Source organism: Diospyros lotus, chromosome 7 (assembly GCF_014633365.1).
Source record: "Diospyros lotus cultivar Yz01 chromosome 7, ASM1463336v1, whole genome shotgun sequence".
Taxonomy (NCBI): Eukaryota; Viridiplantae; Streptophyta; class Magnoliopsida; order Ericales; family Ebenaceae; genus Diospyros; species Diospyros lotus.
This window is the reverse complement of record NC_068344.1, coordinates 28,081,065-28,109,016: the sequence shown is the minus strand read 5'-3', so window position 1 is coordinate 28,109,016 and position 27,952 is coordinate 28,081,065. Positions and strand designations below refer to the sequence as shown.

The 27,952-nt window shown below is 40.0% G+C and overlaps 4 protein-coding genes and 1 non-coding gene across 6 annotated transcripts; 2 read left to right on the top strand and 3 right to left on the bottom strand.

Annotated features, from left to right (window-relative positions):
- Positions 1-43: 43 nt before the first annotated feature.
- On the top strand, positions 44-12,015 carry LOC127806230 (uncharacterized). Of its 2 annotated transcripts, XM_052343383.1 has the most exons (6): positions 45-384; positions 828-942; positions 1,129-1,818; positions 1,993-2,098; positions 7,220-7,282; positions 11,778-12,015. In XM_052343383.1, exons 1-5 carry the CDS (start codon positions 302-304, stop codon positions 7,243-7,245), a joined length of 1,020 nt encoding a protein of 339 aa, XP_052199343.1. In that variant the 5' UTR covers positions 45-301; the 3' UTR covers positions 7,246-7,282; positions 11,778-12,015. The 2 variants fall into 2 exon arrangements, with proteins under 2 accessions (XP_052199342.1, XP_052199343.1); XM_052343382.1 differs by lacking the exon at positions 7,220-7,282 and having other exon boundaries at positions 44-384.
- Positions 12,016-12,233: 218 nt separating this feature from the next.
- LOC127806233 (DNA repair protein XRCC3 homolog) lies at positions 12,234-13,788 on the bottom strand. The gene has a single exon (XM_052343384.1). It carries the CDS (start codon positions 13,562-13,564, stop codon positions 12,671-12,673), a length of 894 nt encoding a protein of 297 aa, XP_052199344.1. The 5' UTR covers positions 13,565-13,788; the 3' UTR covers positions 12,234-12,670.
- Positions 13,789-15,987: 2,199 nt separating this feature from the next.
- On the bottom strand, positions 15,988-16,737 carry LOC127805647 (uncharacterized). Its single transcript, XM_052342397.1, has one exon. The coding sequence runs from the start codon at positions 16,735-16,737 to the stop codon at positions 15,988-15,990; it is 750 nt and encodes a 249-aa protein (XP_052198357.1).
- A 3,297-nt stretch (positions 16,738-20,034) lies between these two features.
- Positions 20,035-27,952, top strand: LOC127805646 (uncharacterized). The gene is made up of 3 exons (XM_052342396.1): positions 20,035-22,734; positions 22,828-25,312; positions 27,879-27,952. Exons 1-3 carry the CDS (start codon positions 20,035-20,037, stop codon positions 27,950-27,952), a joined length of 5,259 nt encoding a protein of 1,752 aa, XP_052198356.1.
- LOC127807040 (small nucleolar RNA R71) lies at positions 20,575-20,681 on the bottom strand. The gene has a single exon (XR_008024577.1). It is a non-coding gene; the product is annotated as a small nucleolar RNA R71 (small nucleolar RNA).

Genomic DNA, 27,952 nt, shown 5'->3' with positions numbered 1-27,952 from the left:
TAGACCCAACAACTTTGAGAAGAAAATAGAGAACCACAAAGAAAAACAGGAAATACCCTTTGCCTCTGAACTTGCAGAGTTCAAAAGAAAGGAAAAGAAAGAGATTCGCTTCGACGTCTCTCTCTTCTCTTCTCCCTCTTCTCTGCTTAACTTTCCTTTTCTCTCTCCTTTTTCTTTGCTTCTTGAAGCAAAGAAAGAAGAGAGGAGAGGAAAAGCTTCCACATAGATATATACATATATGTGTGTGTGTGTGTGTGTTTGTCTGTAATATTTTGAAGGCGGTTTTTCTTTGGTGAAGGAGATGTTGGTTGCTAACAGTTTTGATCTATGGCAAAAGGACACCTTCTTCTCGGCAGCAGAGGAGGTTCAGCAATCTGCAGATATGTATGTGTATATTAATTGTAGATGTTGTTAATTTTTGCTTATTGTTCATTCCATCTTCTCTTTATGTTTTTATTTTCTCTTCTTTTTTTTTCCTGGTTGTTGGTTTAGAATTCAGCGTTCTTGTTCTTACATTTGATTCAATCGGAGCTTTGTTTATGTGACTTTCTGCAATTTTCTTTCATGGTTTGTTTTTCTAGCCATAAAATTTTCTGGGTTTGGTTCCCTTTGTCCTTCTGTTCATTCTTTTCGATGGGGTTTCCTATTGCTCATGTTTGCTTCCCTAGAAATTAAGTTCTCTAAATTTATGGGTTACATTTGAACGTCAAAATCCTAGTTTCGTTTCCTTTTTCTCTGAAATGAATTATTCAAAGAATTCTGGTTTTGTTGGCATGCAGTTCCAAAATTGAATTCTCACCTTTTTTCCTTTGCGTCTTGTTACCCAGAATGGAATCAGCTTACAGGAGATGGGAAAGAGAGAAGAGAGAAGGAACAACACCTGAGGGTTTACATGAACTTAGTAGGGAACTTCAAATTGCTTTAGGCACAGCGAAATGGCAGGTTAATTTCTAATTCTTTCTCTCTAAAGTTTGAAACTTTACATTTTTCCGTGGTTCATATGTGGACAAGCAAATTTACCTACCATTTGTGAAAAGAAAACCTGTTTTTACTTTCGGCCTTTGTTGCCTAAATCATACTTTGTTCTTTTAGTAATCTTTTGTTTATGAATTTTAATTGTTAACTTAGTTGGAAGAGTTCGAAAAAGCTGTCAGTCAGAGCTACAGAAATCGTGTCGATGATGTTACACTGGCCAGGCACAGACAATTTGTTGATGCCATAGGAAACCAAATTTTCCATGTTGAAGCAGCATTATGGGACTCATTTAGTGATCGAGGGCAGCCTCTTCGATGGGTGAATTTAAATGAAGAAGAATGTGATGATTTAGCTGCATTTCTCTCTGGAAATCCTGGAACTTCGGAAACTATTAAAAGTGAAGGTGCCATGCTTGGAGCTTTCACAGATAGCTCTCTTCAAAATATGGAGGAGGGGTGTCATAGAACAAAGGCTATCTGCATTAATGATATTCAGCATCATACAACACTATCTAATCACTTTCGTGCTAGTAATGAAGATGCTAAGTATGTTATAGATATAGAAATGACAGAAATTCCTGGATCAAGGGACGATATCAACTGTCCAGCTGACAGAAAATCGGGCACAAGGAGAACATGGAGTTCACCAGATATTGATGCTTTGAAGATTTTAAATGGTAATGAAGATGAACCAAGGACTGCACTAATACCAAGCATTGAAGCCACACTGAAAGATAAGGGTCCTAAACCTGTATTCTGGAGGCAGAGGAGTGGGGATCACCCTGAGGCAAAGATAGGAATATTGAGTCGCTTGCAGTTGAGACGGATCAGATGGGTCAATCAGGTGAGCTTTATAATGCTTTAAGATTAGTCTTTGGTTCTTTTACAGATTCATTTGCTGAAAAGATAATTGGTTCTTTTACGAATTTCATTTGCTCAAAATTAAAGCAGTGCCTTTTCATATACCAGTTGTACTGTATAGTATCCTAGAATATAATAAAAGTTTACTGTCTTGCAGATCTTGGGACAGGGCGGGTGTCAGAGACAACTGCAAACTCCTCGGCATTTGAAATTGAACTCTGTCCAGTTCAAGATTGCTTTGATGTTAACCATTTTTCTAATTGGTAATTTCCTTTTTATTTAAACATGCAGATGCATTTACCGATTGAACTTGAGTGGATATGTGTTGGAAAATCAGATCCCACAAATTTATGGGATTGATTATAATCAATCTTATCCCACAATCTATGAGATTGATTATAATTAACCTTAATTGTTGGGATTGATTGATTGATGTAAATTAGTAATTGATGTAATTATGATTCTTTTTTTTTTTCCCTTAGTTATAGGGATTTGATTGATTTCTTTCTCCTATATATATTGTAACCATTCCTAGTGAAGATTAGAGAAATATATACCAAGTTTTCTCACAATTGTTCATGGTATCAGAGTCGTGAAGTATCCTCCGGTCTGCAGTACCCATTGACCCAAACACCGAACCTTTGCCCCAGCAACGACGGTGGTGCCGACTGATCCAACGACCACCATGGTCTCACCAGCCAACTCTCCACCGGCAAAACCCTCCATGTTTTCGACTCTCGACTCCCACACCGAACAAAACATTGACCCAAACATTGTCCCAACGCCTCTTTCCCTTAATCCTGGTGCTGCCATTGTGCAGATGTCCCCTCTTAACCAACACCCCATCCCCTTGATTGTTCATCGTCACAATGGCATCAATTTTCGGGAATGGTACTAGTCTGTGAAGCTTGTCATGACTAGTAAAGGGAAAATGAGTTATCTTACTGGTGTTCCGCCATCCCCAAGCCCTCAATCTCCCAAATACAACACATGGGTAGCGAAAAATTCTCTGGTGATGTCTTGGCTCATCTAATCCATGGAACCCAAAATTGGAAGGCGTTATTTGTTCTACAACGCTGCCTAAGAAGTGTGGATTGCTGTCCACCAAATGTACTTTGACTTGGAGAACGTCTCCCAATTGTTTGAAGTCTGAACTGCCTTACACTCCACAAAACAGGGAAGTATATCGGTCACGGAATATTTTTATACCATTTCTGAGTCGTGGCAGGAGCTTGATCTGTATCACACTGTTACTTGGCATTGTACCAAGGATGATCAACTGTTTCTAGCTATGCAGGAGAAAGACCCTGTCTTTGATTTTTTACAGGGACTCAATGTTGATTTAGATGAGGTACGGGGCTTTATTTTGGAGACCAAACCTCTGCCGACTGTCAATGAGGCCTTTGTAATTGTCTGTCGTGAAGAAAGTCGCAAACGTGTTATGATGCCTCATTCCAAAGATCCTGGTATGGATTCTACTGCCCAGGGCTCCGCATTAGCAGCTTATTGTCTTGAAAAATCCAAAGGACCTTTTGAACAGTAGTCTTTCGGGCGTCACAAAGATCGTTTGTGGTGTGAGCATTGCAACAAAGCATATCACACCAATGAGATTTGTTGGGACTTTCATGGAAGTCCTGTTGACTAGAAACCTAGAAGTCAAAAATGCACAAAAATAACTTATGTTGCCGATGCCCCACCTACCTCTCCCTTTTTTGGCGTTTTACCATTCATAGTCGAACAAATGACAGTGCTAAAAAAGCTCCTTCATCCTACTAAGGAACTTGATTTTAGTTCCACTGGACTTATGGCTCACAAAGGTAAAATCAGTTTTTCTACTACTCTTTTATCCTACTAAGGTCCCCAAGACGTTTGGATTGTGGATTTCAGACCGACTGATCGTATGTATGGCTTTTCGGCTGGACTCCTTAATTTTTGCCCATTGTTAATTTTAGGATTTACCATTGGCGAGTATGATTGGCAATGCTGAGAGTACAATGGCCTGTCCAATGGCGGTCTATTTAGTTCTTCTATTCCCATGGGTCTTCACACTATCTCAGAATCCGATGTAGTTCTTTGGCACCAAGGATTAGGGCATCATAGTTTTTCATATTTAAAGTTTTTGTACCCCCAGTTATTCCTTAATAAAGATCCTAGTTCCTTTCATTGTGATCATTGTGTACTAGCAAAACATTCGCGTTCTCCCCATCCTTTTCGTCCTTGTACACCATCACGCCCATTCCACCTTGTGCATAGTGATGCTTGGGGTCCATCTCGAGTTTCCACCATCACTGGAAAACTGTGGTTTGTTACATTTATTGATGATCATACCCAGTTTATTGGGTCTACTTGATGAAAGATAAGTCTGAGGTTCTTATGATCTTCAAACAGTTTCACCAGTTTATCAAAAATGTTTTCCAGTCTTGTATATTGATCCTCTGCACTGACAATGGTAAAGAATACTTTTCTCATGCCTTTAATCACTACCTTGAAGACCAGGATATCTTCCACCAGAGTTCTTGCTCTTATACTCCTCAACAAAATGGGTAGCCGAGCGCAAAAATTGTCACTTGCTGGAAGTTGTTCGGTCCCTCATGATCGTTAGTCATGTCCCTCATTCTCTTTGGGGAGAGGCTCTTTTGACTTCAGCCTACCTTATCAACCGATTGCCATTCAAAGTTCTCAAGGTTAGCACTCCACTTAGTGCTTTACTTTCTATCTTTCCTTCATCTCACATTCACAACTCTCTTCCACTTCAGGTTTTTGGATATCTTGCCTTTGTTCACAATAATCAACCCAATCCCAATAAGTTTGACCCCAAAGCCTACAAGTGTATTTTCTTGGGCTACTTTGCTTCTAAGAAAGGGTACAGGTGCTATCATCCTCCCTCCAAAAGACTTTTGATTTCCTGTGATGTTTCCTTCGTGGAACACCAATTCTTATATCCCTAAGCTACTCTCCAGGGGAAGACTTCATCAGGAGATCATCGTTGGGATCTAATAGCCGTAGGAGAACTTGTTAGACCGAACCCTGAGCAACAAGCTTTTTCTTTGCGTCCTGTAACCTTACTTGCCCTTGATTTTCCCAGCTCTTCCTCTCCAAACACTCAAACCGAATTGGTCCCAAATCCACGGGGAGTGTCCCACAATCCTAGACCACTATTGAAACATGTTTACTCTTGTAGGCTATATACACTCTCGAACAAAAGCATGAGTCCGAGCCAGTGGTAGATCCTTTTGTGGAAAAGGAATCGAGTGTGGCTGAAGATGTAAAAGAAGAAGATGACTTGGATCTCCCAATTGCTGTTAGAACTTAGAAAAGGGGTAAGAGCTTGTACAAAGCACCCAACTTCTAACTATCTCACATATTCTCAGTTATCGAAATTAGAAAAGGGGTAAGAGCTTGTACAAAGCACCCAACTTCTAACTATCTCACATATTCTCAGTTATCGAAAAGTTACAGGGCCTTTATTTCCAAAGTAGATGAGATTCAAGTGCCCCACACTATTCTTGAAGCATTACAAGATCCACAGTGGAAAATGGTTGTAATGGAAGAAATGAAAGCTCTAAAAGAAAATGGAACATGGGAGATGATGGAGTTGCTCGAAGGAAAAAAGACTATTGGAAGCAAGTGGGTGTTTACAGTGAAGTACATATCAGATGACACTGTAGAGAAGTCGAGTTTCGTGCATTGGCTCAAGGAACTTGTGAGCTCATTTGGATCCAAAGACTTATGGCGGATTTAAACATGGCTATCACCAGTCCCATAAAACTTTACGTAAATCAGCTATAAGTGTAGTACACAACCCAGTTAAGCATGACATGATGAAGCACGTTAGAATCAACAGACATTTGATAAAGTCTGAAATTGATAATGGAACTATATTCTTGTCCTATGTTCCCACAACTTTTCAAGAAGCTGATGTTCTTACCAAAGTTCTATCCAAACTAAGTTTTGAGTCTTGTGTGGGCAAGTTGTGAATGATTGATATCTATTCACTAGCTTGAGGGGGAGTGTTGGAAAATCAGATCCCATAAATTTATGAGATTGATTATCAATCCCAATTATCCCACAATCTATGGGATTGATTATAATCAATCTTATCCCACAATTTATGGGATTGGTTATAATCAACCTTAATTGTTGGGATTAATTGATTGATGTAAATTAGTCATTGATATAATTATGATTCCTTCTTTTTTCTTTAGTTATAGGAATTTGATTAATTTCTTTCTCCTATATATATTGTAACCGTTCCTAGTGAAGATTAGAGAAATATATACCAAGTTTTCTCACAATTGTTCAATATGTAAGTTGAATTATAATGAAATCCAGTTGGTTTTCATTCCTAATGTGCTTATTCTTCTGCTAGAATGTCAGCCGTATCTTGTTTGAGTTCTCACACCACCAAACTGTGGCATTCTTTTAACTTAAAAAAACACTTATCAGGTTCTTAATTCACTTTTTGATCAAACTATCTGAAGTTATTTTTGATTTGGACGCTGATTGGTCTGGAATAGGAAATTTCTATCACTCACCCTCTGCAAGTAATATTGCATCTATGTGCGCATGTCAGAATCTTACTCTCTTATTGTTATGAAATTTTGATAGCTCACACTAAGATGCACCTTGGTAACATTCTTTCATTCAATTGTATTTGTTGAACTGTCTCAGTAGCCACACTATCTTTTTGATCTTTCTATATGACTGTTACCTAACCTAAACATAATTTCGGAAAATGTATTCTGCAAGAAAGTATGAGGGTGCATCCGGGGCATCATTTCTTTTAAATGATTATAGAAATGACCTATTAAGTACATAAGGAAATGTTCTGTTGTCATACACAGTATCCTAAATGCCTGTTGTGTTCCAAACATTTAATGGAAACTTGTTGTAAATCAATGTGAGACATTTGGTATGACATGAGTTATGAGAACTTTATAGAAGATAAGGCCATAAATAGAAATGATTGATGAACTGGAATTTAGGTAACCAACTCCACATAGCGAGATAAAGGCTGGATAAGTTGTTGTAGTGTAAAATTTGAATCAAATTAGCTTTTTTTCCATGGAAGATATGACAAGACTAGAATAATACTAAACAAACTTCAGTAACCCATATCTTCTGTCATGCTGTTTATTCTTTTTCTGTCAAAAGCTTTTGAATAATTTTAATACAAGCATTACTAGTTTCTGAAAAATTTATCCTAAGCAAATCCAGTTTTTACCTTATTTACACCTTGTTCAGAATTTGCTTCTATGATTGTCATTATATGGATAAGAAATATGAACCTCTGAAGTGTGGTTGAGATGGTTTGTCAGTTGGAAGCTTTGCTGAAGTTTACCTAAATTGCAATCTTGCTAAAGTTCACTCTGCTCTGTTTGCAGTGCCTTTTGTACTCTACTCAACCTGAGAGCACCTTATATTATTGCTCCTGAGCAGGATGATAGGTACTTCTAATCTGTGCATTATTTTTTATTTTTTCTTGGTAACGGAGGAGGAAAATGACATAACATGTGGGTTTATTTGCATTTTTGATACTTGGACTATGGCATCAAGGATGTTAAAGTTTTTAGTGACCAGGCTAGGGGAAGTTTTTAATTTTTTGATCAGAAGGCTAGGGGAAGTTTAAGATACTCCATCTAAACTGTAGCCTAGAATTCTTAGTTTCCTCGTTCGGTTTGATCCTTTGTTACCTTTTCTTCTTTATTTTACATTTCACTTTGTTTGGGTATAAAGGGAGGGGGGAGGCGGTGGAGTTACTGATTGCTGGGAAAAGTTTCGTTCTTCCCTCAGCTGAGAAAACAAATTTCAGACAAGAGCTGCCTCATCCTTTCTGTGATTTTAAACCATTAGAGAGTGGAGTGAATTGGGAAATTATAAAACATGAAATGAGTTTAGCACACTTTATAATCTTGAGAGAGAATATCTGAATGTCCAAAGAATTTATTAAGTTAAACAAATTCAGGTTTCTTTTTATTCTCAAAGATTTAAGTGGAGCTAATACTATTGAACCTTTGAATGTTCTTTGGAAAGCTGTTTTATATTATATATCAAAATGAAATGGTAGATATATGACGTTAGACAAGATTGTGAAATGTTAACCAAAACTTACTTGTTCTAATCTTGTAAAAAGAATTTCTTTTGGAAGATTTAGGTGTTAAGTAAAGTGAGAAGAATAAGAACACAGAAGAATTTTAATAGTGGTTCGGCTATATCCAAGCCTACGTCCACTCCTCTAGATCCCACTAGAGTTTTTCACTATAAACCAGCAAGTGATTTTCCTAAGGGTCACCACTTCAACCTTTTTGAAAAAATGTGGTTCTCTTGGCTCATCATATAACCAATACAAACTAGATGCTACAAGTTTGATACTCTTGTTTAAGTGTATCTTTGTCTCAATACAAGCTATGACCTCTTGAAGAACTCGAGAGCTTTGTATGCTTGGTCGAGAATGATTTTTTCTGACCTTTTGAGTGTCGATATGAGACTCTTTATATAGGCACAGGGGTGAGAATTTGAAGTTTTGCACGCTGGAGCTTATTTGGGGTCAATTACACAAATAATCACTCAACTTTATTGTCAGTTACTATTTAGTCATTAAACTTTAAAATGTTATTCGCTAGTCACTTATCTTTTAAAATCGTTTCTCATCTATCACTCATTAACTCATTGTTAATTGGGGCAAACGGTTATACACACGTGTCAAACAAAAAACACACGTGGCGCTGATGTGGGCTGATTGTGCATTAACTGCCAATCACAAGTTGACACATGTCACAACCTGCATCCCCATGAAACCCACCATTTCTCCTTCTCCCCCCTCTCTCCTCCGGTACCCACTGTTAGCTTCTGACAGAGACACTGCCATCAAGTTCTGCCGCCGCAATCAGCGATTTTGGGAGTTGGACTACAGTGGCTGCCGTTTGCCTTTGACGCAGCCACCGCCATTGGCTCCTCCGACGTTCGCCACCGTTAAAGCCGCCACCATTGCTCGATTCTGGTTTGCAGCGGCCGTTCGCTGCAGTTCACCACTCGATTCTGGGAGTTCTAACTTCTGGTTTGCTGAATCGAGCGATGGGGGCGGCTTCAACGGCAGCAAATGTCGGAGGAGGCAGCGGCGGTTGCAACGGCGGCAGGTACCGCGGGAGACAAACCAGATGAGAGAGAGAAAGAGGGGGGGGGGGAGGGAGAAGGAGAAATGGTGGGTTTCATGGGCATGGAGGTTAGTGACACATGTCAGCTTGTGATTGGCAATTAATGCACAATTAGTCTACATCAGTGCCATGTGTGTTTTTCGTTTGACACATGTACATAACCGTTAACCCCAACTAATTTTGAGTTAATGAGTGACATATGAGAAACGATTTTAAAAGATGAGTGATTAACAGGTAACATTTTAAAGTTCAGTGACCAAATAATAATCGAGAGCAAAGTTGAGTGATTATTTGTGTAATTGACCCGCTTATTTGTCAAATTAAAAATTAACCTATCAACACAAAAGTTATGAAAGTTGTTATCTTTTGAACCATATGATGGAATGCTTCAGAGCTTTGTATAAGCGTTTTGAGACTTGTCACCTGTCAGGATAAAAATTAGACAGACATAATTTTACATATGTCAGAGGTGTAATCATTTCAATTCAAGCTTTTGAAATACCACATTCCACAAAAAATTTCTCTTCACATGTTCAAATATTCATCCAAACAATAATTGAGTCATATAAACATTATGAACATTGTACCCAAAAGTTTTGAATGAAGTTCTGAAACATTTATTATGAATTATCATTCTGTCCAAAATTTTTGAATGATATTTCGAAATATTGAAGTTCAAGAAACATTATGCTTGAATGTTTCAAAACATGTCCAATGATGTTTCAAAACTTTTGAGCTGTTATAAAATGTAAACGCATTTTGTGCAAATGTTTCAAACATAGAGAAATGTGTTTGAAGCATTGTGCTCTATTTTGCAACTTTTGAAGTATTTAACACCGAGACTTAGAACCGTTTTAAACATGAATTTTGATGAACCATTTTAACATGAGTATTGGTTTATCAAAATATGGACCATTTAACTATTTCAACGAACCATTTAAGCATTTCTCTGGTTAAAAGTATGAATTTCGCATTTATAATTTATCAAAGCAAAATGTATTCCGAAGTTTTGTTATATCGAAATCAAACAAGTATCACATAGAGTAGGTTGAAGATATCATCTACTACCACACAAGCTTTAAAGCACAATTTAGAAATAAAAATCAAAGAGCCCGTACCTATTGATTTATCTTTACTACTAGTGCTTTAGAACTTTAATGACATTGGGCACGTTGGAGATTTCTAGTGCATTTTAGAAAGAGGTTAAAAATAGTGGAATCTTATTTATAGCTGGTCTCAGAACCAAATAAAGGCGGAGGTTGAGTTGGGTAGCTAACAGGAAGCATAAAAATCGTCAGATCAAACAACACAGATGGTATGTTTAACCAACCCCACATAGTGGGATTAAGGCCGAATGAGATCCGTTTTTTCCTTGTGGACATTTTACAGCCTTCCAGTCCATCCCAGCCCCCTTGTAGTCTATATACTTTATTTAGTGCCAGATCCAGCATGTGTCTGGAAAATTCTTTTATACTCTGCCCTGAGGGCTAGTCCCCACCCAGTTGATAATTATGTCCTTAGGAACCCTCAGGATAGCACAAACGGTTCAACCACTCACGTTCAGGATCTTGAGTGCCACAAGGTTGTGTGTTCGAGTTTTGGATCCGCGTGGCCATGTGTATTATCTGTGTCTATTTGGGAGGCCAGGGCCTAGGTTCCGACCCGGTCTTACTTGCTCCGCCTGTATGCCTGTGCGGGCAGGGCTGGAGGGTTATAGGGAGCGTGTGACAGTCCCAGCCAAAGGCCGTTTGTGTATTGGGGACCCCTCGATTCCCCACGATAAAAAAAAAAAAAAAAATCACATCTTGAGGGCTAGTCATTAGTAGGTTTGGCAGAAATATTTTGGTTGCCTTCTAATGATAAAACATAAATAGCAAAATTAGATGTATCTAGTGTCTTTTTTGATTGTACAAGTTGTTGAAGAATTAGAACTTTTAATATCCTCAGATCCAGAGCACCAAGTCCAAGTATCATATAAGATGTTTAAAAATAGAGTATTTAACATCAAACGCTAGACGTTAGTCGGGCGTCAAACTGGGACCTAGCGCCTAGGTCGCTTAGGCGGGGACTAGGAAAATTGTTGTTTTTTAAATTAAAATTCATATTATCCTAAATGCTACATATCTATATATATATATGTATATATACTTGCAAAATGCAAACAAAATGGCGACCAAGAGACAATGGCGAAGATAGGTTGGTTGAGATTCAGAGAAGAGAATGACAATAGGACCGATTCGAAGAGGAGAATGACAACGGGTTGGAGGAGACTTGCATAGCGGCAAAGGGAGAAGAGATCGATTCGACAACAACGTGGCGACAGGGAAAAGAGACGACAGATGTAGATTGTAGCGACAACGGTAAAGGCGGAAAAGTGAGGAAAATTAAGGATTTCTTTGAGGAGAATGTTGAAGTATCACGCGAAGTAGGGAAAGGGGGGATTTCTGTGGGGATCGCGGCTTGGGCTGCCTAGGTGCTGATTGGGTCCGCCGATTAATCGGGCCCGACACCTAGGAGACCAACTTCCTTGTATTTGCAGTGGCTAGGGCTGCCTAACGCCTCAGTGGCCACCTAGGCCGCATTTTAGAACACTGTCTTTTGAAGTTACTTTCCCTGTTTCTCATACAAAATCGCGGGATTGTAGACCATTGCAAGAAAGAAAAACTGCTTTAGAAATATTGCCTGTATAATGCTTTATTTTGTGTTGATGTATGATCTCCATTGCGAACATTCAGCTTTGTCGAAAAATTGGCGGAAATGTAGATTGATAATTACATGCTGTATGCAGGTATAGAGCAGTGCTTATACAGACAAGTTAACAGAGCAGTCTTTCGGTAAAGGAATTTCATGTTATTTCGGGTTTTGCAAGGGCGCGCAGGGAATATAACATGCATTGGAACAGTGCCCCTGTTATATTCTTGCTCAAAATGTAATTGCATACATATGTTGATGTAGTCTTTGACCCTACCTCTGATTGTTAAGTTTCAAAGTTAATGAAATAACTTTATAGCGATTTCAATGTTGAATACATAGATGCAGGGCTTCTTCTTATAGCTGTATGCAGTTCCATGTTATGTTTCATTAGCATAATGGCTGTTGTACTTTGCTCCTGCTTCATGTGCATGCGCTGCAACCTTCAAACCACGCACATCATACAAGTACACAGAAATTTGTATGAATTTGCCTCCGTAGAGGTTTACCCCGGCATTCCAAAAGAATGAAAACAGGGAGAAAAGGCAACAAGTGTGGGAAAGAAAGCATCGGGTAGCACTGAATAAATTAACACACTCTGTGTTTGTGAATACTACAGCATTGAAGTTTTACATATATACACCTACCCCACAAAACTTATAAAAATTCTCTCAGATTTCATTGTTCTGCTTGAAGAGAAGTGCTCAAAAAGACTGGAGAGAAGTGAAGGCTACAAGATCTGTCGTAACTGAGTTGTTTCACTTCAAATAGTTGAAACAAAATTCTTTGCATATCATTCCGCACCATCTTATCAAGTCTCTTCGGAGATTTCCAATGTCTTCAACCTAGAAAACCCAGTTCTCTTACAATCCCAAGCTCGTGTAATATAGACAATACGATCAACCACTGTTTGGCATGTAATAGTAATAAGTAGCGCAGACCCAACTTCCAGAGGAACACAAAAAGACCATCTTTATTCCAGCATCTCCATTATCTTTCAAGCCCAAAAACCCCTTCTCTCAAGATCACAAACTCGCAAGATGATTCAGGCAAATGAGGTGCAAAAACGACACGGATTTGCCTCTTTGTTCGTCTTGGTGCACAATCATCACCAGCTACGTCGACACCACCATTCTCTTGACCCACTATCTCCTCATCTCTTGACAAGAACAACCTTGAATTCACACAATTGGCCCACGACAGTCCCAAAGCAGGACAAACCCGCCTCCCGGATGAAGACAGATAAACCAAATTCCCAACCCTCAGCCCATCCAAACCCTGGGATGATCCCACGAAATCAACCACCTGGTTGGTGACCACAACAGCAACGCCAAACCTATGCGCCTGGAACTTCAACTTGCTAGAAATTTTGAAAAACAAAGACGATCTCCTCTTCAGATCGCCAGGGTTGTTATCGAATTCGGACCTGAACAGCGCCGCAATCGAATCAATCACAATCAACTTGATGGGAAACCGGATCGGAGGGTTGGATAGCAGCGAATCGACCCGGAGCAATACCTCGAACAGGTGGTCTGCAGAATATAGTGGATGGACGAAGATGCGCTCGCAGGGATCGTGGGAAGGGAAGAGATGGGAGTGGGAGGAGAGGAAGGAGTGGGAGAGTTGGCGGAGGCGGCGGGAGGGGAAGGGGAGCTCGGAGTGGAGGAAGAGGGAGGAGGCGGCCAGGCCGCCGTGGGAGGGCGGGAGCTGGGCGGAGAGGAGGAGTTGGAGGCAGAGTTGGGTCTTGCCGGAGCCGCTCTCGGCGACGAGCTCGGTGATGGAGCTGCAGGGGACGCCGCCGCAGAGAAGGCGGTCGAGGATGGGGCAGCCGACGGTGCACTTCTGGGTGGGGCGGTGGGGTTGGAGAAGATTTTCGGGTCTCATCAGCGAGATTGATGTGAAATGATAATCTGATGGCGCTTTGTTTTTCCTACAAAAGGGGGTTTGATGATTATAATTTGAATCGCTTGGAAGAGCGCCAAATGCAAAATGGATGTGTGTGGAGTGGAGTGGAGTGGAGGACAATTCATTTATTCTAAATGTTCTAATTTACTTTTACAAGGTTTGTTTTGTTTAATCATCCATATTAAACAAATCATGCATTCATGGTTAGATCCAGCCGGCTTATGCCAAGACTGCTGCCTGCCAAGGTGGTTTGGTTGTTGGCTACTGGCTAGCTACCATCTAACCTCACAGTCAGTCACTTCCGTTGGACAATTGGCAGCTAAGTTTTAACTCAAAAACCCAATTATCTTAATTTTTGATTGAAAATTTAAGATAATGAGTGAATAAATTGATTTTTTTAAAAAGAATTTAAATTAAGCAAGCAAGCACCCACTCGATGAGGATAGAAATCAAAGACTAAATAACAAACAGTGTATTGTGTATTAAAAAAAAGGTATGAACATATTGAATGTACACCCAACTCATATCCAATCCATCACAATTTCTACACAACACATATTAAAAATTGAGTCCTTTATTGTTAAAAAAATATTTTAAAATTTGATTTGTTTTGTCTTTTCAGTTGACGCAGGAACAATACATTAATCCTGATTTGAGTAGAGATGAGAAAACTAGTTGCAAAATATGGCCACGTACTTGGGGATGATCATGATTACAACTTATTAGTCAGTATTGGTTGCTTTGAAAATGTGGTTATTTCATACATAATTCCTAATTACGTTTTATCTAGTCGAGTTGGAGTCAAGATCTTATAATGGGCTTTTGGCAAACTGGTCCAATATGATTGGAGTATAGTTTGGTTCATTGCACAATCCCTACAGACAACAGAGAGGGGCTTTTAATTCTTGAGCATGGCCTAAGTATAATCCATGCAGCATGCCAAATGATGCAAGCGTGAATTTGCAACCAAGCCTCATATATTGCAAGATAATAAAGCACCTCCATTATGGAGCATCATAATGGTCCACAAGACCCCAGAGGACATATATGATATATATATTCATTTTCTTCCCTTGATCATCACCCATACGAAACTGTGTGTGTGTATGATGGAAACTACTTAAATTTGATCTAGACTTGCCATGGTACTTATGAAGCAGCATGCCCAACTGCATTGATCATCATGGGCCATCAATGGAGAAGCAATCAGTATACAAGTAGAGCATGTAACCATTAAAGCTTGATAAAACAAATAAAAAGCTGTGTACAATTCTGTCCATTTCTGTGGTCAAAAATGCATCAATATATACATACTTATTACGAAAAACAACTATGAGCGCCCAACAACTATGAGGCAAACAAACGAACAGAAAACTCATCAAAACATGTGGACAGAACAAGTATTGAGAGCTGATCTCCATGCATTGTCCCTATCTCCTTCACAAACACACATCAACCAGCTGAGAGGATGGGCCATCAGCCAAACATATTATGGACTCTATGCTTTACAATGATCTTCTGTTATACTCAAGCCCTTATCATGGTAGCTAGCTTGTCTTTCAAGCCATTAGTTTCCCAATTTTGGTCTGACCAATGTGCCCTCCATCTACCTTCGAATTCGATGGCACACATATATGTAAATGCTATGCATGTATGACCAATTTGCTAATTTATGTGGTCACGGTTGTGAAAGTAATTTGTTGCCAAACTGACTGGAAGGGTTAGGTTATTTAGTCCATATATGAGCTGATCTTCCAATGCTTAATTATGATCAGCACAATGACCATGTCCCATCAATTTTAATTAATATATACATAGGATCAATAGTTAACATATTTGTTCTCTTGCACCTAACGTGTAACCCGTGTAACGGGGAGTGTTCGGAAGGGGAGACGTTATTTCATTGAACATATATTATGTTACCGGGGCAACATAACATTCTTGCAATAGTCAATACCATGTCAATTCAGAGATTAACAAAATAATATATAATTTTGTCTATTTCTAACATAAAAATAGTGAAATGACCATGCATATCACATAGATTGCATATAAATGTATATATAAATGAGGATCTACCAACTTTGTGGAACAAATAAAAGGAAGAATCCAAAATCTGTAATCTTATGGAAATAAATGTGGTTCTTATGTCGTTGTTGGGACCCTAGTGATTTCCATAAGCCTCCCTCTTTGTCATCAAATGAGAGGGCATCATCATCAACCATGGACGCCACTGTACACGATCTTCCCTTCTACGCAAGGTTTTAATAATGTCCAAACTCTACTTCAAGCAGAAACCCTACTTTCATTCTGACCGATTTGCCCTCCACCTATACGAAACATTACGTTATGTAGATGTATAGGTCACGTGCATGCGGCACGTGATTGCGTGGTCTTCCTTCTCACGTCCCGGGCATGCAACCAAACGACGCCGTTACAGCAACACTCGCATGGTCTTTGCAGCTCAGCACCCTGAGTAGTCCCCACGATGAGCCCTTCCGGGTGCTCCGGTTAACCGGAAATCTCCCTCCGTCGTACAACGGCGGAAACATCGCCGTTGGCGTGCGGCGGACCTGCCGGCTCTTCATGTCTTTCAGCTCCATCTCCGGCGGAAACTTTGCCAGTCCGAACATCAAGTCGTACCACCGAGGTTTCCAAACCTTATGCCCAGAACCATCGTAGCTGCCGCAGCTCTTTAGAGACGAGTTCCGGTGAATCTCAGAAGCCGTAGAATTCGAGCTCAAATTTCTGTGTAACTTTTGGTAATCCATGGAGCGGCTGGCGCGCATGACCCGGGTCTTGGCACTGTTGGATTGAGAGGATTTCAACTCGGACATTGACTCGGATCGGCGGGACTGAAAGCTCGCCAGTTTATGATCTCTGGCATTGGTGGTTTTGTGGGTATGATTGGAAAGGGGTTGTTCTTTGAAAGGCACGAGCTTGCCACAGAAAATGATGTCTTCTGCATGAGACATCTCGGAGGTGAGATTGTTGAAGAACTCAAAGAAGTCGCTGGGTTCAGAGGTTGATCGGCGTTCTTGATACTTTGAGACTCCATCGAATTGAGTTTGATCATTGGTTATTGGAAAATCACAGAGAGAGATTGCTTCCTCTGCCTCTTCTTCATCTTGGACATAATTTTCATCATCCATTTCCACAGAGAGAGAGAAATGGAACAGAACTAGCCTAGATGAATTCTTCTAGGGTGAGAATGGATCTGGATGTATATATATATATATATATATATAGCTTTACAAGGTATACATACACACACACACGCATATATATAAATAGAGAGAGAGAGAGAGAGAGAGAGAGAGAGAGAGAGAGAGAGAGAGAGAGAGAGTCTTTTTGACCCTTTGTGGATATGTGGCCCATTCTTGATGTTGCTTTTTCAACCATAGATTCACGGCCGATGCCTTCTAGAACAAGAAGACAGACAAATTAACAGAGATATAATAAAAGCAAGAAGAAATCATGAGACAATTGGAGTCCTTCTAGAACTGGAGACAATGTATGGATGTACGTCAATTACCATATACAAAATAATACGCGAAGAACTTTCAGAGGGAGAAAAAAAATCTCTCTCTATCTCTCTGTATGATATTTGGCAGACCAGGTAAACCTAGTCGGTACATTAATGGCGTATGCAGGTAAACGGTGAGCATATATGTCATTAATGCAGACTCTTTATCCCAAAATATATTGGATAAAGATATTTGATGTACAAGGGGAGATTGGTTGGGAAATTCTATATGGAATCACCCTTTTTGCTCTTTATACCCACGTTAAAAAATGCCTAAAAGAAAAAAAAAAACATTTTTATCTTTTGTTTGTAATCACATATCATCGCACCTTGCTTGCAGCCATCCATCATAGCCGACAGTCCAAACTCTCACTGGCGACTATGACAAATGTGGCCGCTATCAATTTCCACTTCTCACTAATCATTGTCCTCATTTGTTGTAGCTTAATTAGAGAAATTATAACTTTTAGTTTATTAGATTATAGCTTCTAAAACTTAGAATAAGTTGTGAATCTGTTTGTTGCACCTTTTCAAAACTTGTAGTTAACAGTTGTGGTGTTTGATACCATAAACTGTAAAATAACTTATTTTTGTATAATTATCCATAATACCCTCAATAGTTATAGAATGATAATTTAAAAATTAATTAGTGTATATGTATAAGTTTCAAGTGTTATAAAAAAATTAATTAGTGTATAGAGAGAAAGGGAGATGGCGAGAGAGAAGAAGAGATCTGAAAATGAAGATAGCGGTGAAAAAGAGAGACGCTTGATTGCGTGGACAGGAAAGTAATTATTTATTAAAAATAGGGGCAAGATTGTCATAAAAATGTGACTGTTTAATCAGAAATTGTAGAAGTTGGAGTACCCCAACTTTGAAAAAGCCAGTTTCTATCCCTTCTAAAAACTAGTAGAAACTATAAACTAGAATTCTACAAGTTAAAACAAACACTACATTCTCACTTTTTTGAAGTTAGAAGCTAAAAGTTATAGTTTTTAAGATGCAACAAACAGGCCTATTACACTCTTTCTCTCACCCACCGATAGAAGAGATATATCACCAATTTATTGTGATATATGTCACATGTAAACTCACCAATAAAACTTTCCCCAAGGCCCAAAAATATTTTGATACACCCAATGTGTGAGTCTACTCATATACTTTATAGTTAAAATACATCAATCATTTAGGTAATATTTGTTAAAATAAGAAAGATAAAATTGTATCAAGATAAGATTAAAATACTTTCTTAATCAAGATAAAAAATGCTCAAAATAAGCTGAAAATTATTTTAAGAATTTTATCAAACTGTTTATTAAATTTTTTAAAAATTTATTATAGGACAAGTGATAAGTGTCTTTTATACACTTATTTTGGTCTATAAACTTAGCATTTATACATTCAATGGGCATGATTTCTACTTGATTTGGTTCTATATATGGTTATGTAGATGTGAAGCATGTGTTAAAGCGGACATGGAGCAAAAAGAGTAATTTTTGGTGCATGATGGGAGTGAAATGAAGCTTGGAGGCATGGTCGAGTTTCGAATTAAAAAGAAGCAAAAGAGTATCAAAAACAAGAAGTTGAAGATGATAAAGCAAGAGACCAAAGAAGAAGGCTAGCGGGCTTATAGCGGTATGCATACCGCTGTAGCACCGCTATAAGACTTAGTCTCTGGAGCTCACGGTCTTACAGCGGTATGCATACCGCTGTAGGACCGCTTTAGGAATTATTTTCTGGAGCTCACGGGTCTGCAGCAACAAGCATACCGCGGTAGGACCGCGGTAAGGTTCAAAGCTTCGGTTTAAGCTCGTTTTAAGCCCGTTTCAGCCCAAATAAAAGAGAGATGGACTCCTTCAAGGGGTAGGACTTTGATAACCTAAAGAGAACTATATAAAGGCTGATTTAAGAAAGATTAAGGAGCTTTTGGAAGAGGGAGAAGACGGCAAGTCGAGGCAAAAAGAGAAGATTTTCTTGAAGATCTTCGGTTTTTGGTTTTATTTTTCTGTTCTTTCTTCTTTATAACATCATGAACTCCGTTTTTATTATTCTTTCGTTGGTTGAAACTATGTTAGGCTAAGTATTTTGTGGCTAGGGTGATTGATGAAACCTAGTTCAATGATGGTTTAATTAAAAGTATTTGGGTTTTATTTTATTCTTGTCTTTTGAGTTGATCTTTTATTATGCATTAATTCCGTTTTGATGCTTGGCCGCCATTAGAATGTGTTTGTGATTTATATTGCTTTCGAGAGATTCAATATAGATTAGCACTTGGTAATAAATGACATAAGGTTCGATAATAGGTAGAGATACCGTTATGCCTTGTGAAATCTTATTTTTGATAATCATTGTGGATAAATGCATGTTTGTATATTTGCAGATTAATTAGAGATAATTAATCTCATATGTGAGCATAGATTCGATTGACCATCGAGAGAGGCTTTTGATTAACTTAGGATTATCGATTTTCAGTTCAAAACAAGAATTATAAAACCCAATCACTGGAAGATTAAACCAATTATAGAACTAAGGTGGATTCATGAACCCTAGTGCATTAGATTTCTATATTTAAAACCTAAAGAGTTATTTTGTGTTTTCTTTTTGGTGAGTTAGTTTTAACTTATATAAAACTTCTATTGATTATTCTTTTAATTGTGTGTGACTTATTAAAGTTAATATTGGTTAAAGTAGGGATTAAAAGCTAATCCTCGTGGGAACGATACTTGATTCATCATTATATTACTTGTTGCGATTCCGTACACTTGCGGGAAAGAAAAAGGCGAACAAGTTTTTGGCGCCGTTGCCGGGGATTAGTTCTTTTGATTTCTATTTTAGTTAAGATTACCTTTAACACTTGTGTTGCTTTCCTTATTCTTGACGCTGAATTATTTCAATTTTTGCTGTGTTAGGATTGAAATAGTGCATGCGGCGTTCAGAACGTCTTGATCTTGTCGAGTTTGATCCAGAGATTGAACAAACCTTTCATCAAAGGCGTCGTGAACAAAGAGCAAAAAGGGAACAACAGCAAGGCATTATGGCCGACAATGAAAATCAGCTTGTTCAAGTGGAGCGTACTGTTGAGATCAATGAGAGAGATATCTTGATGGGGGATTTCATGATGCCTCCAGTCGTTGAGAACCGGTCGAGCATAGTTTATCCTCCATATGGGCACGATAACTTCCAGTTGAGACCAGATGTGATAAATTTGTTCTCCAACAACATTCCATTCTATGGGAGAAGTGATGAAAATCCACACTACCATCTCTCTCGGTTTCTAGAGTATTGTGGCAACTTTAAGTATCAAGGGATCAACGAAGAAGCAATGAGGATGCGACTTTTTCCTCATACTTTGAAAGACAAAGCTCGGGAGTGGTTGGATTCACTATCACCTGGTAGCATCACTACATGGGCTGATTTGGTTCACAAGTTCACACTTAAATATTTTCCACCAGCCAAGATCAGCAAATTAAAGCATGAAATTTCGACTTTCCAGCAAGCTGAAATTGAGAACTTTCATGAAGCATGGGAACGGTACAAAGAATTGCTAAGGAAGTGTCCAAATCATGGGTTTTCTTTACCAGCTCAAAATCACTATTTCTATGCCGGGTTAACTCCTTACAGCCGTTCGACGGTTGATTCTACAGCAGGAGGTTCTATTAGAAACAAATCGGCTGGAGAGTTACATGATCTTTATGAAACAATGAGTGAACAATTTGTAATGTGGCCGGATAGAAGTTCAAATAGGAGAGCAGCTGGAGTACACGAAGTGGATATGAATACATTGATGTTGGCCAAGATTGATGCTCTTTCAAAACAGATGGAAAACTTAAAATACTCTCCATCAGTTAACATGGTGCAAGGATCTCTTCCAGTTTGTGTAACTTGTGGGGCAAACCATCTGTCATCCGAATGCCCATTGACCGTTAGGGATCATTCACTGACAGAGCAGGCTGCTTATGCGCAAAATTTCCCACGTCAACAAAATTTTCAACGTCCACAAAATAATCCATATTCTTCAACATACAATCCCAGCTGGAGAAACCATCCTAATTTTTCATATGGCAACAATCAGGGAGTTCAAAACCCACCAAAACAAGGAAGACCACATGAAGAAAAAGGAGGATGGGAAGAAGCAATTTCAAAACTTCAAGAACGAAGTGAGCGGACCGATGCAGCCATAAAAAATATAGAGACTCAAATTGGGCAGTTAGCTAAAATTCTTACTGAGAGACAACAAGGCACATGGCCAAGCAATACTGAAGTTAATCCTAAGGAGCAAGCAAATGCAATCACTACAAGGAGTGGAGTGCAACTCCCGGAAATCCATGTTAAAAGACCAAGTGTGGAAAAGAAAAATGATGCCGAAAAGAAGATAGCAACTGAGAATAAGGAGCCCGAAGATATAGCTGAACAAGAAAAAGTGGTTTCATCACCAATCAAGCCTTATGTTCCACCAATTCCATTTCCTCAAAGATTGCGCAAGCACAAGTTGGATAAACAATTTGAGAAATTTTTGGAGGTGTTCAAGAGGCTACATATCAATATCCCATTTGCTGAAGCTCTGTCTCAAATGCCCAGCTATGCAAAATTTATGAAGGAGATTCTATCAAACAAGAGGAAGCTTGAGGAGCATGAAACCGTGATGCTAACAGAGGAGTGTAGTGCCATTTTACAAAATAAATTGCCACCAAAGTTGAAAGACCCAGGGAGTTTCACCATCCCGTGCACCATTGGCAGCTTATATTTTGAACGATCCTTATGTGATTTGGGTGCTAGCATTAATTTGATGCCATTCTCTATCTTTCAAAAGCTTGGTTTAGGTGAAGCAAAACCTACAAGGGTGTCATTGCAGCTAGCGGATCGGTCCGTGAAACATCCACGTGGAATTGTTGAAGATATCTTGGTAAAAGTGGACAAGTTTATATTTCCAGCAGATTTCATTATTTTGGATATGGCTGAAGATAGGGATATTCCCCTTATTTTGGGGCGACCTTTTCTAGCTACTGGACGAGCTCTTATTGATGTGCAAAAAGGACAACTCATGTTAAGGCTGAATGATGAGCAAATCACTTTTAATGTGTTTGAAGCACTGAAATTTCCTACGGCTTCAGATTCTTGTTTTCAGATTGATACTTTGGACAAAGAGATAGAAAATACATTCGCTTTGAATCAACCATCAGATCCTTGGGAAGCATGTGTGATGCACTCACAAGTTGAAGATACCGACTCGGCTACGATTGAAGAATGTGTCAAATATTTGCAAAGATCTGAACTTATTCAAAAGGGAAAGCAGTACAAAGCATTGGGCACGGGACCTCCACGACCTTTACCTTCCATTCAACAAGCTCCGAAATTAGAGCTAAAGCAGCTGCCATCCCATCTTCGGTATGCCTATTTGGGTGAGTCCTCTACTCTTCCAGTTATCATTGCTAAGTCCATTAACCAAGAAGAAGAGGAAAAGTTACTCCGGGTGCTTCGGGAACATAAATCAGCTCTTGGATGGACTATAGCTGATATAAAAGGTATTAGCCCATCTCTTTGCATGCACAAGATATTAATGGAAGACACTTACAAGCCGGTAGTACAACATCAGCGACGGCTAAATCCTCATCTACAAGAAGTGGTTAGAGCTGAAGTACTGAAGTTACTAGATGCTGGAATTATCTACTCTATCTCAGATAGTGCTTGGGTTAGTCCGGTTCAAGTGGTGCCTAAGAAGGGAGGTATTACAGTGGAAAAGAACGAAAATAATGAGCTCATTCCAGTTCGACCTATTACCGGATGGCGGGTTTGCATTGACTATCGTAAGTTGAATGATGCAACACGAAAAGATCATTTTCCCCTACCATTCATTGATCAAATGTTGGAGCGCTTAGCAGGTCATTCCCACTATTGTTTCCTTGATGGCTATTCGGGATACAATCAAATTCCAATAGCTCCAGAAGACCAAGAGAAGACAACGTTCACTTGTCCATATGGTACATTCGCCTACCGACGGATGCCGTTTGGTTTGTGCAATGCCCCTGCCACTTTTCAGCGGTGTATGATGTCAATCTTCTCTGATATGGTAGAAAGATTTATTGAAGTGTTCATGGATGATTTTTCAGTCTTTGGTTCTTCATATGACGAATGCTTAAAAAACTTGACACTTGTTTTGAAGCGTTGTGAAGAAACAAACTTGGTGCTCAATTGGGAGAAATGTCACTTCATGGTCCAAGAGGGAATTGTATTGGGACACCGAATTTCAGTTAGGGGTATTGAAGTTGACAAGGCAAAAATTCAAGTGATTGAGAAGCTTCCTCCACCCACATCCGTCAAGGGTATCCGCAGTTTTTTGGGACATGCCGGTTTTTATAGACGATTTATTAAGGATTTCTCCAAGATTACAAAACCTTTATGCAACTTGTTGGAGAAGGATGTAAAATTTACATTTTCTGAGGAGTGCCTAAAATCATTTACCACTCTAAAGGAAAAGTTAATTTCCGCACCTATTATTGTGGCACCAGATTGGAACATGCCGTTCGAATTAATGTGTGATGCTAGTGACTATGCAGTTGGGGCAGTGTTGGGACAACGAAGGGACAAGGTCGTACATGTGATTTACTATGCAAGTCGGACTCTCAATGATGCCCAAATGAACTATGCCACAACAGAAAAAGAGCTATTAGCGGTGGTCTTTGCTTTCGAAAAATTTCGATCATACCTCATTGGTTCAAAGGTGATTGTTTATACTGATCATGCCGCACTGAAATATTTATTTTCAAAAAAAGAGGCAAAACCAAGACTAATCCGCTGGGTCCTACTTCTCCAAGAGTTTGATTTGGAAATTCGAGATAAGAGAGGATGTGAGAATGTGGTAGCCGACCACCTCTCAAGATTGGAGCAACAAAATCAATCCGAAACAGGGGATATTAATGAAAAATTTCCAGATGAGCAACTTCTAAGAGTGGAACGAGCAAGCAGCGAAACAGAGGTACCATGGTATGCCGACTATGTCAATTACCTTGCAAGTAACATTGTACCTCCTGATTATGATTACCATCAAAGAAAAAAATTCTTTTCGGAGCTCAAATTCTATTTTTGGGAGGATCCCATCCTTTATCGTAGAGGAGCAGATCAAGTAATCCGGAGGTGTGTTCCAGAAGATGAGATGGAGATGATCTTAGAGCAATGTCATGCCTCCCCCTATGGTGGACATTTCGGAGCAACAAAAACAGCAGCTAAGGTACTCCAATCTGGGTTTTATTGGCCAACTCTATTTAAGGATGCTCATACCTTGGTAAAAAAATGTGATAAATGCCAAAGAATGGGGAACATCTCCAGGAAGCACGAGATGCCCTTACATGGCATTCTTGAGGTTGAATTATTTGATGTTTGGGGCATTGACTTTATGGGGCCGTTTCCATCCTCATTCTCCAATTTATACATCCTAGTGGCAGTGGATTATGTCTCCAAGTGGGTCGAAGCAGTAGCACTACCAACTAACGATGGCCGAGCAGTGGTAAGTTTTCTGAAAACGAACATCTTCACTCGTTTTGGAACTCCTAGGGCCATTATCAGTGATGGCGGGAAGCATTTTTGTAACCGGCATTTCGAAGCTCTTTTGGCGAAGTACGGGGTAAGGCATAAAGTTGCTACGCCATACCACCCCCAAACAAGTGGCCAAGTGGAAATTTCGAATAGGGAGATAAAGAAGATCCTTGAGCTTACAGTGAGTACTTCTCGAAAGGATTGGTCTAAGAAGTTGGACGATGCATTATGGGCATACAGAACGGCCTTTAAAACTCCAATTGGTATGTCCCCATATCGCCTCGTTTTTGGCAAAGCATGTCACTTACCTGTTGAGCTAGAACACCGGGCATATTGGGCAATGAAGAAGCTGAACTTTGATCTCAAGCAAGCTGGTGAGAAACGGTTGCTACAGCTAAATGAAATGGATGAGTTCCGGTTGGAGGCCTATGAGAATGCCAAATTATATAAGGAGAAAACTAAGAAATGGCATGATCAGCATGTAAACAGAAAACAATTTGAGGTGGGGCAAAAAGTGTTATTATTCAACTCACGTCTCAAGCTATTTCCAGGCAAGTTGCGCTCAAGGTGGTCTGGGCCGTTCACTGTTGTCAAAGTTTATTCACATGGCGCTGTTGATGTCACTCACGACACCAAGGGTACTTTTAAGGTGAATGGACAGCGACTCAAGCCGTATCTTGGGGAGGAATTTGCCAAAGAAAAGACATCCACCGAATTGAGCAATCCGAAATGAGCAGCAGCACAGTCAAGCTAATGACTCTAAACAAGCGCTTTTGGGAGGCAACCCAATTTTCTATCCTTTCATTTTTATTTATTTGTTGTTTCTTTTATTTTCTCTATTTTGCATTTGTTTTAAAGTGTTAGGTTCTAGGTTAGAAAGTGCCTTGGTTAGGAGAGTTTATCACTTAGAGCCTAGGCTATATAAATAAAAAAATAAAAAAAAAAATTAAAAAAAAAAAAAAAAAAAAAAAATTTTAAAGGGGTAGCTCGCGCCATAGCCGCGGCATGCATGCCGCGGCCGCAAGCGCGAGCCAGCAGAGTTTCTGCTGCTCGCGGGCGGGCCGCGGCATGCATGCCGCGACCTTACCGCGCCACAGCAAAGTTGCTGTGGCTAGCGGGTCGGCCGCGGCATGCATGCCGCGGCTGCGCTGCTGTGCGGGTCGGCCTTAATAGGCCGACCCCCCCTAGCTTTTTACTCCCCTCATTTTGCTCTCACTCTCCCTTTCCTCCCTCCCCCGCCTTCGCATCTTCTCCCAGCTAGCACCCAGCCCAATTTTCCTCACTCTCCCTCAAGAGCCCCCCCTCCACTCCCTTCACCTTCATCATTTAAGGTATGTGTGAATTAATTATCCATTTGTTTACACGATTTGCTACGTTTTTGTGCAAATGGGTGGTGAGTTGCTTGTGAATGGGAGTAATGAAGTTGTGGTTGGTGATGTTGGGGTTGAATTATTGCTTGTTTCTATGCTTTTATTTGGGAAAATTTCATGGATCCTAAGCCCTATTTTCTATGTGTCCTCTCAGCATGCCCACCAAGTGTTCGTTCAAATGCCCCAACCACACATCTCCACACAATTGCACACACATTGCATTAGGAATTGAGGGAATGAAATAACTTAAGTTTGGGGGGGGGGTCTTGTGGCATCTTTGGCTTCTCCAACACATTTAATTCTTAAAAAAAAAAAAACAAAAAAACAAAAAAACAAAAAAAACAAAAAAACAAAAAAAACTAAAAAACGAACAAGCCAAGAATTATTTGATTCTTTCTCTTATTCATTCTCATGATTGATTTTGTGCTTTCAGGACCAAGCCCAAGCAAAGATGGCACCCAAAACCCGCTACACTCCAGCCGCAAATAAGGGTAAAGCCGTTGCAACCAGTTCAAACACTTCCAAGCGACCGCGAGTTGATCCGCCACCCTATCCAATCTACCTCACTGCCAAAGCAGAAGAACGAGCTCGAGTGATAGAGTCATGGCCTCTCCACCGCGAGCGGGAAGTTGACTTGGCTAGCATTGCGGTTACTGGGGTTTCTGAGGTTATTCATGCCAAGCAGTGGCTCAAATTTTGTGCCAAGCCTCCCAAGATATATACCTCCATGGTTCGAGAATTCCTCGCCAACTTCAATGAAAACATCCTTGGAGGTGACGATGATGATGACGATGATGATGAGGAAGTTCATGCCTTCCATACCTATGTGCGCGGGGTATGGGTACCATTCAGTCCCGACATCATTCAAAACTTCTATCAAGTGCCAGCGGGGGCAGATCTCGCGGACCTAGAAGATTGGAATCAAGTGGCTCGCCTTTGCTTTAATGAAGACATCCCACCGGTGTGGCCAAGCCACAATGTGGTGCTCCATAATGAGCTTAACCTCAAGGCGAAGATGTTCCATTACATCTTATCTTCTAACATCGCTCCATCTTCACACATGACAGAGATATACCCTCCACGGATGCAGCTTCTTTATGCCTTGACCACTGGATATGAAGTAAATTTTGGTGAGCGTATTTTCCACCAAATCGTCGCCCTCGCCTTGACCAAAGGAAATAAGAAAAGGATTTACTTCCCCGCTCTCATCTCAGCATTATGCAAGCAAGCCAAAGTACCTACATCCGCATCTGAGCTTGACAAGACGAAGCCCGCACCGATCAATTTATACACTATTCGGCAGTCACATACTCAGATTGCCCAATACCGACATGCAACTCGCATGAGAGACACAGCAGCAGAGGTCGAGGAGGAAGATGAAGCCGAGGAGTACATGGAACCCGAAGCACCACCTGCAGTGAGACCACCGCCCCGACGCCGACCTGGAGGGGTCAACTTTGGCCCCACATTGGAGGCAATGCAAGCACAAATCCAAGACAATCGAGCGGAACAAGATCGACAATTTCACATGCTGCAAGCAGGCTTGGATGTTCTCAGAGCCGACCTTCATACCCAGCACGAGGAGATGAGATCTATGTTTGCCCAGCTACTCCGGTCACAGCCGCCGCCACCTCCCGAAGACCATTGATTCACTTCGGCCATCCATGCACCGACTCTTCTGCCCAGGTGCCTTCCTTCCTTTTTAATGCCTTTCGAGCCCTTGGGACAATGGCTCATTTTAAGTTTGGGGGGATGGTTTTGATGATCCAATCATGCATTATATGTTAATCTACTTGGTCGTCAAAAAAAAAAAAAAAAAAAAAAAAAATTTGTTGGGTAGACATGCCATCAATGATGAATCTTATTTGGTACCATTTTGATGAAACGAGTAAAGATAGTGATGCTACTCATTTTGGTTTAGTGATTCACTATCCATGTTAG

Bases quoted from the DNA above. Each gene is read 5' to 3' on its own strand.
- LOC127806230 (XM_052343382.1), top strand. From the start codon at position 302: ATGTTGGTTGCTAACAGTTTTGATCTATGGCAAAAGGACACCTTCTTC. The intron at 385-827 runs GTATGTGTATAT...CTTGTTACCCAG, and splicing joins GTTCAGCAATCTGCAGATAT to AATGGAATCAGCTTACAGGA. The intron at 1,819-1,992 runs GTGAGCTTTATA...ACTGTCTTGCAG, and splicing joins GGATCAGATGGGTCAATCAG to ATCTTGGGACAGGGCGGGTG.
- LOC127806233 (XM_052343384.1), bottom strand. From the start codon at position 13,564: ATGAGACCCGAAAATCTTCTCCAACCCCACCGCCCCACCCAGAAGTGC.
- LOC127805647 (XM_052342397.1), bottom strand. From the start codon at position 16,737: ATGGATGATGAAAATTATGTCCAAGATGAAGAAGAGGCAGAGGAAGCA.
- LOC127805646 (XM_052342396.1), top strand. From the start codon at position 20,035: ATGCGGCGTTCAGAACGTCTTGATCTTGTCGAGTTTGATCCAGAGATT. The intron at 22,735-22,827 runs GTTAGAGCTGAA...GTGGTGCCTAAG, and splicing joins ATCCTCATCTACAAGAAGTG to AAGGGAGGTATTACAGTGGA. The intron at 25,313-27,878 runs CGTATCTTGGGG...TGAATCTTATTT, and splicing joins GAATGGACAGCGACTCAAGC to GGTACCATTTTGATGAAACG.